General features: G+C 36.7%; 1 protein-coding gene across 1 annotated transcript in view; it reads left to right on the forward strand.

The window, feature by feature from the left end:
- Window positions 1–13,849, forward strand: part of TUBGCP3 (tubulin gamma complex component 3) — a 180,888-nt gene that overhangs the window by 109,964 nt on the left and 57,075 nt on the right. The window contains exons 12-13 of the mRNA XM_069094097.1: window positions 11,166–11,276; window positions 11,993–12,101. Of these exons, the coding sequence (XP_068950198.1) occupies window positions 11,166–11,276; window positions 11,993–12,101 (220 nt within the window). The remainder of the gene's footprint in view (window positions 1–11,165; window positions 11,277–11,992; window positions 12,102–13,849) is intronic.

The following is a 13,849-nucleotide window of genomic DNA, read 5'->3' on the forward strand; positions in this document are numbered from 1 at the left end:
AGGGTCTGTATTAATGGATCTGATTCTTAGAAACTAAGTTGCTTGCTAAGAAAATTACCCTTTTTATTTCTGTTTTTAGTAAGGAGGCCTTGGCATTTGTCCAACAGTTAATGAGAAATCATGGTACAATTATGTTTTTTTCTCAGTTCTTTCTGTGTTTGACATAATGGTGAAAATTAAAGAACCTTGAGTGGAAAATGCATCAATAAAATAAAAGCATATCGCAATTATATTCTGACCTTGATTTTTTTCTCTATAACTATATATTTTTCACAGGATTAATTATAATCTAAAATGTACCTATGCCTCTTTGTGTTTGCTACTAGATGTTTTCTAGGTAGAGTAATTGCATGTTACTTTGCCCTTAGATGAAGCAATGCTTTCATAACTTCTAAAGATGACTGAATTGTCTGAGGTTTTTTCTTTTTTAAATTAAATTTTCTCATTGTTCACACTGATAAAAATCCGTCTGCATTCCAATTACCAGGATAAATTAGTGTGTTGTCTGTAAAAACTAGCTCTTCTGTTTAAATGAATAGCAGATAAATACTGTAAATGCAATTAATCTAATATGCTGAGTGGCAAGCTACAGAACAATGACACATATAGTTTGTTGGTTGAGTAACCTTTTAGATTACTCTTGCTGGGCTAAAGGTTTTTTATTTTTATAGAGCATAATGTAATCTACTAAAGCAATGATAGCCTCATGCAATCCCTTATGTCTTTCAAAGTGGTCTTTAGTTATATATTCAAAATTAAAAGAGTTAATGTAAATCAAATAAGTCTGCTTTAAAATTTTTCTTTCTGATGTCTAAATTTTTGTCATTGTGTATTAATAATTGTTTTGACAAATACTTTATATACCCCTAAAGATGAGAAGTTTTGGCTTCCAGTGACTTGCTTTGTTCATTTCTTTATTAAAAAAAATTTAAGGCATATATTATCAATGTGTGCTGTGAGGGGAGTCTTAAATGTGCATATCAGTTCATTAACTAGCTAACAAAATGATCAAACACAAGACCGTGGCCTTATTAGCACAATCTGACCCTATATAACTAATATGAAGGATAGTTTTAGGAAATACCCTTCACTACACTAAATATCCTAGGTATAGGTATAGGAAACATTATGAATGAGTGAATGAAAAAAAATTAAGTAGTACTGTGTGTCAAGCCTGGTGCTATGGATTGGTGATACAAATACAAAAGTGAAGTGCTCCACGTACAGGGGAGGGGGGAAGTAAGCTACTGGATGGATGGTAAAATGCAGTCATCCTCAGAGTACAGAGGCAAAAAGGCATGTGGCAAGTCAACCTTTGAAAATATTTAAAATGATATTTATAGACTCTTAATGTAGTTGCTTGCCATTATGAATAAAAAAAACCAGTGTCAAAAAAATTTTACTGTTTGTGAAATCTGTTTCTGGACTCTTGTCAAAATCATCTCTTATTTTGCTGAAACTGAAATTGGTTTCTGCCTTCATATGCTAATACTAAGTGCCCACAATCCTTGGGGCCCGGTTTTCTGTGCTAAAATTCCAACTCTATAATATTGAAAATTTACTTACTAATTAGAAAAGGCTAGGGACAATACCTCTCCTGGCTCCTTAAAGGTAATACATATTTGAATCTTTAGACTTTTGCAAACATTTATCATCCTAGTTCATTGTAGCTGTTCTTGGTGTTTAGAGACTTCCCTAGAAGAGTTAAGACTAGGCTAATGAGGCTAAAGCAGTAGTCTTTTGTTATTGCAACTGAAGGAAGGCTTTTAATTTATGACAGCTGACTGTATTGAGTGAAGGGGGTCAGGGAAAATAGAAATATAGTGGAATGGAATTGAGAAGATACAACTGGTTCTCCAATGAGGTAGTATAAATATGTGCATGAGTCTAAAGCAGAGGGTTTTTATTTTTGGTATCATGGACCCCTTTGTCAGTCTGATAAAAATACCTATGGGCCTCTTAGAATGATATTATTAAATGCATGAATAAAATACATAGTAGGATTATTAAAGAAACCAATTATATTGAAATATAGTTATTAAGATAAAAAACAAAAAAAAGTTTACAGATTCCAGGTTAAGAACCCCTGGTCTAGACAGTGGGTAAAATAATCTTGAGACTATGACAGACAGTGATCATGTGAGAAACACCACTCAACCTGTCACCCAGGTTATTTCAGATTCTTGACATTCCTTCCTAGTTTGGTGCATTCAGGCCTGGGTCAGTCCTACACAGCAAAGTCATTCCATAATGTGAAAGGCCATATGCTTCTCAGGGGTATAGTCTTACTTATGCTGTTGATTTCTCACCTGTCATGTAATAAGTGAATAAGGACCCAGTTAGCTAGGAAAAGTTTCTAGCAAGGAAGAGTATAGATACGGAGTTCTTTCAGAAAAGGGTAAAGGTAGGAGTAGGGACGTATCTAAAGTAAGCAACCTAGCAATAATGACTTTCCAAGTGGAAGATTTTTTTTGGCTGACAAAATGATCTGACTTTATATTACTGGAATACTAACTCTGTTTGGGAGTAGGGGAGAATGGCACTATGGAAGGCTAGCGGGAGACATGTTTTAGAGCAAGCAGGGTCTTCTAGTGTCCTTTAAATTCTAAAATGTATTGTTTACTTACTGTAATATAGTCTAGAAAGCACTGCCTTTGGAGCCAGAGGACATGTTGTGTACTACCTTTGGCCAGTCACTTAATATCTCTAAGTCACAGAATGCTCATCAGTAAAATTAGAAGACTGGATTAGGTGTTCTCTTAGGTCCCTTCCAATTTCAGATTCTGTGATCACTTAAAATCTCCGTATAAACTAAAAATATCCTAAGTAAGAAATATTTTGCTAAAAGTTACACTGTATTTGGAAAAATTTGTTTGTATAGTATTGGCACTGTTTTATTATTAACATTATTTATTAGGTCTCTTCTATTTAGGATGTTTCTATTTTAAAATCTGAGATTTTTTGAGTTAATTTTACAAGGCGAAAGATGAATTTTTTCTCTTTATTTAATATTTTAGGAATAAGTTGATGAAATGCCATAGACATATTATGAAGCATATATCACGTGTAATATATATGCACATATATGTGTACATACACACACATACATACACAAAATCTACAAGTTGGATGTATATCGGAGTTAGAAGGGACCTTGAGCCATTTAGTCTAATACCCTCACTTGACAGATGAGGAAGTGTAGTGCCAATGCATATTTATAGCACCCATAATCACGATAAAGACCGTGAGTATAAATATTGCATGGTTCTTGATGGCAAAATATAACAAACTCTTCATATAGAGGACAGAAGCAAAGAATTTATTTAGACACTAGAAAACTGAATCCCAAAACCAGTAAGCTTATTCCATCATAGTAGTAAAGAAGTTAACAAACCATGACAACACAGAGGGCCATAGTGTCCTTCAGGCTTACCACAAACCAATATAACATCAATATTTACTCACAAACCTCTCTATTTTCTTTCCTGAACATCCTCACTCTCCCACCCTCTCTCTAGCTCTGAAAGCTAGCTTCCTGTGGGCTCTTCTCTGCCCTTAAGCAAACTCTTCCTGCCACAGGCTCCATATGACTATATTCAGCCTGTTGGGGGCAGAGTTTATCTTCAAAGCAGGGAACCTTCCTGTGGGCTCTGCTCTACCTTTCAGCAAACTCCTCCCATCACAGGCTCTATGTGGTTACGTTCAGCCTGTTAGGGGGCAGAGTTTACTTTCAAAGCAAGGGAGGTCTTCAGATTCCCCCCCCCCAGGCTTATTAAAGTTCTGGGAAAATCTTCAGAATTCTATTTGCATTACAGGAAGCTGAAATCCAGAGAGAAAGCCATTGTCACTTAGCTGATTAGAGCACAAATATTGGAATGCTTAGACAATAAGATTAAAGAACTATTGGGGCGGCCAGGTAGCACAGCCAGTAAGAGCACCGGCTCCAGTGTTGAGAAGACCTGGAGATCGAATCCCAGGCTCAGACACTTAGCACCCACCCAGAAACACCTGGCCATGTAACCTTGAGCAAGTTACTTAACCCCGATTGCTTTAAAAAAAAAAAAAGATTAAAGAACTATTTTGTGGAATGCTATTTTTAGTCAAATTTAAAGAAAAAACAAATATAATTGGTGAGACTTAAACTGATAGTCATCATTCACTATAAAAGTTGCTATAGATCCTCTCATCAGTTGTCAAAGTAACCTTGAGCCTGAAGTAGATCTGCTACCAAAGTTAGAAGTTATATATGAAAAAATAAGAATACCAAATATAGGAGTGTACCAGGTTCAGTAAAACCTGGCCAAGTCGCAAAAAGAAACCTGTCCAAATAGAATGGTGAATGTCATATAGCTCACCTTGCTACTTTCAGATTTAGTGTAACCAGGTAGCACAGCGAGTAAGAGCACCGGCCCCAGAATCGGGATGACCTGGGATCGAATCTGGGCACAGACGCTTAGTACCCACCCAGAAACACTTGGCCATGTAACCTTGAGCAAGTTACTTAACCCCAATTGCTTAGGGGCGGCCAGGTGGCTCAGGGAGTAAGAGCACCCGCTCCAGTGTCGGGGTGACCTGGGGATCAAATTGAGCAAGTTACTTAACCCTGATTGCTTAAAAAACAAAAAAGATCTAGTGTAACCTCCTACTTTCTGAACTCTTTTCTGTTTTTGTATTGCTTACTTAGATATAGATTTCTCTGTAGTTGAATTTGATTTTTAAAGTTCCTTTAATTTCATTTAGAGGTAGATATCCAAAAAAGAAACTCTTCTTTTCTACTAGATACAGTCATTTCCAGTATGTGGATAATGATGTCCCTTACTATGATTCTTCAGTAATCTGTGTGACCCCTCTTGAGGCAAGTAATCTATGTTATTATTTTCTTTTAATAACAAGAAAAGAGTAAAAATGAAAAATCTTAAATAAAAATGATATTGGAGTGATTAGATAGGTACTATATGCTTAGGATTTAGCCAGATTACTATTTTTAAGATGTGCATTTGAAATAAACACAGTAAATATGGGCAGAAACATTAATTCAAACTTGATTCTGATTGTTTATTAAGGTGTTTTCAATTCAACAATCATTTATCAAATACCTTCTAAGTGCTACTATGGTAAGCATTTTTTGAATGAATGATTTTGAAAAAAGTAGGTAAGTAGTAAATATATTCAAAGTTTAGTACAAAGTAATTTGGGGGAGTGCAGGTGCAGTGGTGAGTGTGTCAGGTCTAAAGTAAGGAAGACTCATCTACCTGAGTTCAAATGTGACCTGAGATACTTACCAGCTGTATGACCCTGGGCAAGTCACTTAACCCCATTTGCCTCAGTTTCCGAATCTATAAAATGAGCTGTAGAAGGAAATGGCAAACCACGCCAGTATCTGGCAAGAAAACCCCAAATGGGGTCATGCAGAGTCAGACACGACTGAAGAGCAATAACAGCAAGGACAACAACAGATTTGGTAGGAGAGCACTAACATTTGAAGTGATCAGGAAAATCCTCAGGTAGGAGATGGCACGTGAACCTTAAAGAGACTTAGGGATTTTGAGAGGAAAAGGTAAAGAAAAACAGCAAGATACACAGACTGTGCAAAGGCTTGAAGATTGGACATACAGTGTTGCACATAGTAAATGGCAAGTAGACTAGTGGAATGTAGAACACAAAAGAGTAGTAATACGAAGTAATTCAGAAAGATAAGTTAGAGTCAGATGGTAAAGGGCTTTAAATGCCAAACGAGAGTTTTCACTTGATCCTAGCAGCAATAAGGATTTTCTTCTTGTTGAGTTATTTTTCAATTGTGTCTGACTCTTAGTGACCTCATTTGAAATTTTCTTGGCAAAGATACCGGAGTGGTTTTCCATTTTCTTCTCCAGCTCATTTTACAAATGAGGAAATAGAGGCAAACAGGGTTAAGTGACTTGCCCAGGGTCTCATAGCTAGTAAGTGCCTGAGATGAGGTTTGAACTCAGGAAGATGAGTCTTCCTGACTCCAGGCCTATCACTCTCTCCACTGTACCAACTATGTTGCCTGTCAAATTACATGTCATAGAGACTGTTATAAATAGAGATTTCACATTGTGGGTTTTGTAGTACGCACATATCCATATCTGAAATACATAGGAATTAGCAACATGTAGAATGTAATCATTAACTAATAATTAAGCAAAGCCCCTGAGTATTGAAAATAGATGACACACATTCTATTCAGTAAATATTTATTGAGCATATAGTTTAGTAGTTAGAAGGAGCATTGAAGTTAGGAATCTTAGGTTGAGCCCCCCAGTTATTATAACACTTATACTATATTGTCATACTATATGTGTCATACTATATTGTTATACTATATATGTCAACACTATTGATAAAAGTTTACTTTCCAAGGACCCACCTAGCTGTTTACAGAATAGTGAATCATCAAGTAGACTGACCACTTGATAATGACTTACTTGGTTTTGGCAGCTCATTGATGCAAAAATATAAAATGACTATCTCTTCTAGCAGGTCTACTCTAGTGATGGTGTCAAGGTGTCAGAAAAGAGACCTAGTGTTTTTAGATAATCTACAAACATTAATTTAGCTGTTGACACTAAATGGTAGTCTTGTGTCCAGTTACCAGTAGTGAGCAGATTTACTGGAGGAACTGAATTGTATTAATCCTTACGGTCTCAACTTTAATACAAAACCAGAAGACAAAAGTGAGTTGAAACTCAATGGAAGGATATGTTACATGTTGTCCTTGGAGTAATAAATAAAAGAGTTAAGGAACTGGGTTTTATTGTGCATGTAAAGACTACCTGAAACTTTATAAAAGATTACGAAGCAATTTATAGAAAGCCTGATGAGAGAAAGTAAGTAAAGCTATCCCAAGAGTGTTTAAGGTTGAAATTGGAAGGAGGACAAAAAGCAGATGAAGACTAGAAAGGATGGAAAAGCATTTGGACTAGGCTAAATGTTCATAAAATAGGTTTCTTTTGATGGTGACAACTTCCATTTAAGGAGGGTACGTAGACCAGGCATCTCTTACTTTCTCACTAGGCTGCCATCCAGATTCCTCTTGAATGCCCTATAAAGCTCTTCATCTCCCAACATCACTTCAGTCCTCGAATTCACACTTCAGAATTGTCCTCAGACCCTGCTGTTCCTCCCTCTGATTGATGGCCTCTTTTAGAATTTCCATTGAAGGAGGGTGGCCAGTCTAGCCATCTCTTTGTTTGACACCAAGCTGCAATCCGGACTTCTCCATTGTCTCCTTACTTTGGAGTACCTTCCATCACCCCCACCCCACCACCCCTTGACATCTTTTTTCTTTGATATCTTCATCCATTATAACGTAAGGTCCTTGAGGGCAGGGGCTATCCTTTTGCTTATATATGTGTTCTCTGTTCTGGTCCATAGCAAGTACTTAATAATGCTCATTGGCTAAATGACACAGCTGTAAAGGTATTGATCAATTCTCTTTTGTTGTTTTTTCTTTTTTATTATTATTTTTTAAGTCTATGTGTTTTAAACATTTGATTTTAAAACTTTGAATTCCAGATTCATTCCCTTCCTCCCTCGTCACCCACCCTTACTGGAAAGATAAGCAATTCAGTATAGGTTGTACATGTGTAGCTAATACAAAACATTAACATAGTGGATATATTGTAAAAGACTGTATTTCCCTCCCTCCTATCCCACCTCCCACTTGTTCTGTTCTCTACTTTGATCCCATCCCTTTTCAAGAGTGGGTGCTTCCAACTTCCCTCCCCCCCAGCCTGCCTTCCTTTCCATCATCCCCCCTCTCATCCCCTTCCCCCCCTACTCTCCTGTAGGGTGAGATACCCTATTTAGTGTGTATGTCATTCCCTCCCTAAGCCAAATTCAATGAGAATAAGGTTGACCCATTCCCTTTTGCCTTCCTACTCTACCCCTCCATTGTAACCATTTTCCCTTGTCTTTTCTGTATGAAATAATTTATCCCATTCTGTCTCTCCCCATGTCCTCTCATTATATTCCTCTGATACCTCTTAATTTCACTTTTTAAGTATCATCCCTTCCTGTTAAATTGGTCCTATGCCCTCTCTGTATACCTGTAAACATATATGCACACATTTACATATGTATTCATATGCCCGTATACCCTCCAATATAGACATATATATATTTCTATTCCCTTCAGATATTTTCATACTGAGAAAAGTTTTCATCAATTACAATTATCATTTTTCCACGTAGGATTGTTAATAGTTCAACTTCGATAAGTTTCTTATGATTTCTTTTCCCTCTTTAGCTTCTCATGCTTCTCTTGCTTCTTGTATCTGAATGTCAAATTTTCTGTTCAATTCTGGTTTTTTCATCAAGAATGCTTGAAAGTCCTCTATTCCGCTGAATGACCATATTTTCCCCTGAAACATGATACTCAGTTTTGCTGGGTAGGTGATTTTAATCCCAGCTCCTTTGACTTCCGGAATATCACAGCCCAAGCCCTTCGATCCCTCAATGTAGAAGCTGCCAGATCCTGAGTTATCCTGATTGTGTTTCCACAATATTCAAATTGTTTCTTCTGCTTGTAATATTCTCTCCTTGATCTGGGAATTTCAGAACCTATTTCTAGGAGTTTTCTTTTTGGGATCTTTTTCAGGGGGTGATTGGTGGACACTTTCAAGCTCTATTTTGCCCTCTGGTTTTAAAACATCAGAGCAGTTTTCCTTGAGAATTTCTTGGAAGATGATTTCTAGGTTCTTTCTATGATCATGGCTTCAGGTAGTCCAATAATTTTAAAATTACCTCTCCTGGATCTATTTTCCAGGTCAATGGTTTTTCCCATGACATATTTCACATTGCCTTCTATGTTTTCATTTGTTTGGATCTGTTTAGCAGCACCTTGATTTCTCACAAAGTCATTAGCTTCCATTTGCTCCAGTCTAATTCTGAGGGAATGATTCTCCTCAGTGAGCTTTTGAGATTCTTTTTTCTATCTGGCAAATTTGCCTTTTTAAGGCATTCTTTTCCTCATTGCCTTTTTGAGCCTCTTTTGCCATTTCAGTTAGTCTGTTTTTTAAGGTGTTATTTTCCTCAGTCTGGCTGTTGATTCTCATTTCATAATTTTCTTTCATTGTTCTCATTTCTCTTCCCAATTTTTCCTCCACTTCTCTTATCTGCTTCTTAAGGTCCTCTATGGCCTGTAACCAGCTAGTATTTTCCTTTGAAGCTTTTGGTGCAGGAGTTCTGACTTCACTGTCTTCCTCCTGTTCCTTTTTCTTGCTCCTTTTTCTCCCCAAAATAAGAATGTGATGTTGGATTGCTTTACTTGCTTTGCTTCCTTTGGCTGGTCATGTGGCCACTCAATTACTTGACCTTTTTGCCACAGTAGGACTCTGCCACCAAACAGGGGAGCTTCGTTCCAAACTCTGGGGTTTTCTCAGCTGCTGGAGATATTACTTGGGTGCTGTGCTGCAGCCCTCAGCGGCTTCTTGCCCTGGGGGCAAAAGCCAACATACTCCCAACTACTGGGTCCCAAAGTCCACACTACACTGACCTCTCACTTTATCCTTAGCATCTATGTGTTGATAATTTTGGATCGCCACAGCTGCTGGTGGTCTGGAGTCCCTCCAGCCAGTGGCTTGTCAGGCCCACCCTGGGGCTAAAACCTTGGGGTGGGGTTGGCCTGGCAGATTCCTGCTGGCCTGCCGGGCTGTCCTCAAGCGGGAGGTTAGCTTTTCTGGGTCATTTTGTAGGTTCTGTAGCTCCAAAGTTTGTTTAGCGTCCCCTTTTACATGCATTGGAGGTGGCGGGAGCCGTAGCCACACAGAGGACCTGTTTCTACTCTGCCATCTTGACTCTGCCCCCTTGATCAATTCTTAAGATGGATGTAAGAGGGGAGGCATAGAAAAAAATTGTAAATTTTATTACCCAAAAATGCTGGCCATGGGAATATCAAGAATTACAATCTCATACATTTACTTCCTCATCTCTGTAAAATCTTTGGGAAAGTAAGCAGCTTAAACCTTTTGGGCATCCTTGATGAAAGCATAAGGGAGAAAAAGTGCAAGCTTTTATAAACTATCCTATACAGTCCAGTCATTTCATTCATGTCTGACTTTTTGTGATCCTATTTGAGGTTTTCTTGACAAAGGTCCTGGAGTGGTTTGTAATTTCCTTTTCCCGTTAGTTTTACAGATGAGGAAACCGAGGCAAACAGGGTTAAGACCCAGAGACATAGATCTAGTAAATGTCTGAGGCCAGATTTGAACTCAGGTAGATGAATCTTCCTGAATTTATGCCTGGCGCTATATCCACTATGCCACTTAGTCTGCATCATGTTTTCTTTGCATTCACACAGTTGAAAGGTGTAGAGTACTAGATCCATTGTTTTATTATTGACTATAAAATATATTTAAATTGGTGGAGCAAAATGTTTATCTTTAAGGTACTCCTCCAACATGATGTCTCCTATACATATGTCAAACTTCTTTACAAGATGTAGCAATATTGAGAACTTTGTTTAATGACTTGTTATTAGAATGGAATGAGTTCTTATAATGATGAATATTCTCATTTAGTTGGCACATAAAATATGGAAAAGGGAGGAATGTGAGATAGACCTGTGAATATAAAGTCAGCGTAATGCTTATTCACTTTATTTGTAAGACCTAACACAAACTAATTCTTGATACACACTTCTTCCAAGCTTGCTTATCTTCAAACAAAATCCACAACAGATTAGAATCAACACATTGAAAATGGAAAGGCTTTCTATAATCAGTCATCCTGCCCTAGTAAGGTGTGGTACCGTATAGTAGGACGACTTCAGTAAAATTATAGTAGACACACCTGGGGGGAGAAAAAAGGCATGTACTTCTCAGGAAGTTTTGAAATCATGAGTTTTATATCATAGTATGAAAACAAATCATAATGCCAATCTGGAAAGAAGTAAAGGCTCCTTATATGAAGAAATGGCTGTTTAGGAATGTAAGAAAATGTGTAATATGTGTTAGGAAGATTTCCATTCAAAATGCTTAACATTTTTAAAGAGTTTTGTTGCTTGAAGGATAAACTTTAAACTATCTAGAAATCATAGCTAACTAGAATGGTATTCTCCATATGTTTTAGACAGTCATAGTTTTACTCTAAATAATATTATTTCTTAATATTTAAGATGTCTTTTTTCCCCCTTTCCCTTTCAGTTTTTTGTAGCTTCAGATCCTACAGTTAAAACTGATCGGCTGTGGCATGACAAGTATACATTAAGAAAATCTATGATTCCTTCTTTTATTACAATGGACCAGTCCAGAAAGGTATGGCTAGAAGAGCTTTTGTATTATTTGTTGATTCAGTGTAATGCTTTAGTTCTCTTTGGACTGACATTATTTTTTTTAATAAGTAGATTTATACACACACACACACACATATGTAGAAAGAGAGAAAACTAGCTTTATTATCTGAATATTTAATTTTTTTGGATGGCAGTTGGATGATGTTGTGAATGCTTTGTAAACCAGCTGATTTTTTATATTATAGAATATGTTAGCTTTAAAAAAATCCACACATTTATGAGGAGAAAATAGCATAGCATAATGAATAGTTGTCCTTGGATACAGGAAGACCTGAGTTCAAGTTGACTCAAACATTCTGATTTTGGCCCTGGTTGTCACTTAAATCTTTTAGTGCTCAATGCAAACTCTCTAAGACTCTAAAGTTGCAGACTAGTTGTCCACTTGTATTGGGAGGAGTGTCCTCACTGCAAGTTCAAATGAAATTGTAAAATTGGTTAAAAAAAAATGAACCACCTACTAGCATTGTATTAGGTTTTTATATAAGTAAATTTGTACTTTATGTGTTATATGTATTTGTATATACTCTATAATCTGTGTGTGTATTTATGTATGTCTTAATGCAGTTTTAAATGTTAATAAAGCTGTGCTGATTTAGAATATTACGTTTGTATGTGCCCAATTTGGGGGACATTATAATTTCCATGAAGATAACCACAGGATTTTTTGTCCTTGTTTAGGTTCTTCTGATAGGAAAATCTATTAATTTCTTGCATCAGGTGTGTCATGATCAAACACCAACTGCAAAGATGATAGCTGTGACAAAGTCCACAGAGTCTCCAAAAGATGGTATGATTCAGATGCTAAAACCATTCAGTTAACTCTTCATTTCACAACTATTGAGTATACTTTTTGAAGTCTTGAGAATAAAAATCATGTAGTTTACTAGGTATCTGTATTCATTTAGACATTTTTCACTAACCACAATCTGCATACAATATTGGTTTTTTTCTTTTATAATGTTTGATAACTTTTTGTGACTATATTTTTATTTATATACATTTATAAAAATTTATGTTTATGTATTTTAAAAAAGTATTCCAGTTCATTCTTTTTTGGATAATTTATAAATTTCTTTTCAAGGTATAATAATTAAAGCAGATCTTAACTTATACTCCAGGTCAAATTCTGATCCTTCCCGAACTGAGCAGCATTTGATACTTGGCCACCTTTCCCATTGGATGCTCTCTCCTCCTTGAACTTTTTGTGACATTATTCTCTTTTAATTCTTCTACTTGTCTGACCGTTCCTTACTGTCCTTTGCAGGGTCATCATCCAGGTCACATTCTCTGATCTTGACTTTCTTTTCTTTTTTCTCTATTTACACTCTCTCAGTGACATCTTTGATTGGAAGAAACTTAAATCTAACTCACTGTCATCATTTTAAAAACAAGGGAATACAGAAGTCACACGTTGAGATTAGTGGCAGTACTGGCACTAGAATCTGGGATTCCTGAGTCCTATCCCAGTGTTCTTTAAATTACACCTTGTTTTCTTACCTCTTAAAAAAAAGAAATTTTAAAAAATATTTATAATGTGCTCATCTGATTTCTCTCATCACTTCTTATTTGGATTATTCCAACAACCTCCCAATTAATTTCTTTGCCTTGAGTTTCTCACTGCTCTAGTACATCCTACACTGCTGCCAAAGTAATTTTCCTTGAGCACAGATCTGCCCTTGTGACTCCCCTAATTGAATCAAATTCATTGACTTTCTATTCCCTCTAAGGTAATATATAAGCACCTTTATTTAGCTCTTAAAGCCCTACCAAACCTAGTCCTAACCTATATATATATATATGTATGGCCTCTAAACATTACTTTCCCTTCCACACTTTGTGATCCAGCAAAGTTGGCCTTCTTTGTTCCTCATGCTTACTTAACACTCCATTTCTTATCTCCCTACATTTTGTAGTAGCCATGCTCCGTGCCTTTTCATATCTTTTCTTTATGGCATTGCTTTATTTCCTGTTTTATAGAGTTTTCTCTCTTCCTCTAAGACAGTTCAAGCACCAACTTCTGCATGAAGCTTTTCCTCTTCCCCTTGACTCCCCATGTCCTTTCCAAACTGTCTTATATTTAATTAGTGTATTTATTTGTGTTGTAATTTTATACTGTATATATTTCTATATGTACTTGTCTCCCCATTAGAAGGTAAAGTGGCTAGGTGGCTCAGTGAGTAGAGTGCCCGCCCCGGAGTCAGGAGTTCCCGAGTTCGGATCCGGCTTCAGACACTTCTCACACACACACACACACACACACACACACACACACACACACACACACAGCCGTGTGACCTTGGGCAAGTTACTTAACCAATTTCCCTCCAAAAAGCAAAAAAAAAAAAAGAATGTAAAGTCCTTTTGAGTAGGGATTGTTTCATTTTTTGCACTTGTACCTTCATTGCCTAGCACAATGCCTGTCACAGAAGGAGGACTTCATAAATACTTGTCGATTGTTTTGTTGATCTTTCTGTTATTGGTATCTTAACTTTTGAGTTCATCCTTTATGCTGCTGTTGAAATTATCTTCCTAATG

Source organism: Petaurus breviceps, unplaced genomic scaffold (assembly GCF_028583685.1).
Source record: "Petaurus breviceps papuanus isolate PSGF00001 unplaced genomic scaffold, PetGlider_PUasm1.0 214, whole genome shotgun sequence".
NCBI lineage: Eukaryota > Metazoa > Chordata > Mammalia > Diprotodontia > Petauridae > Petaurus > Petaurus breviceps.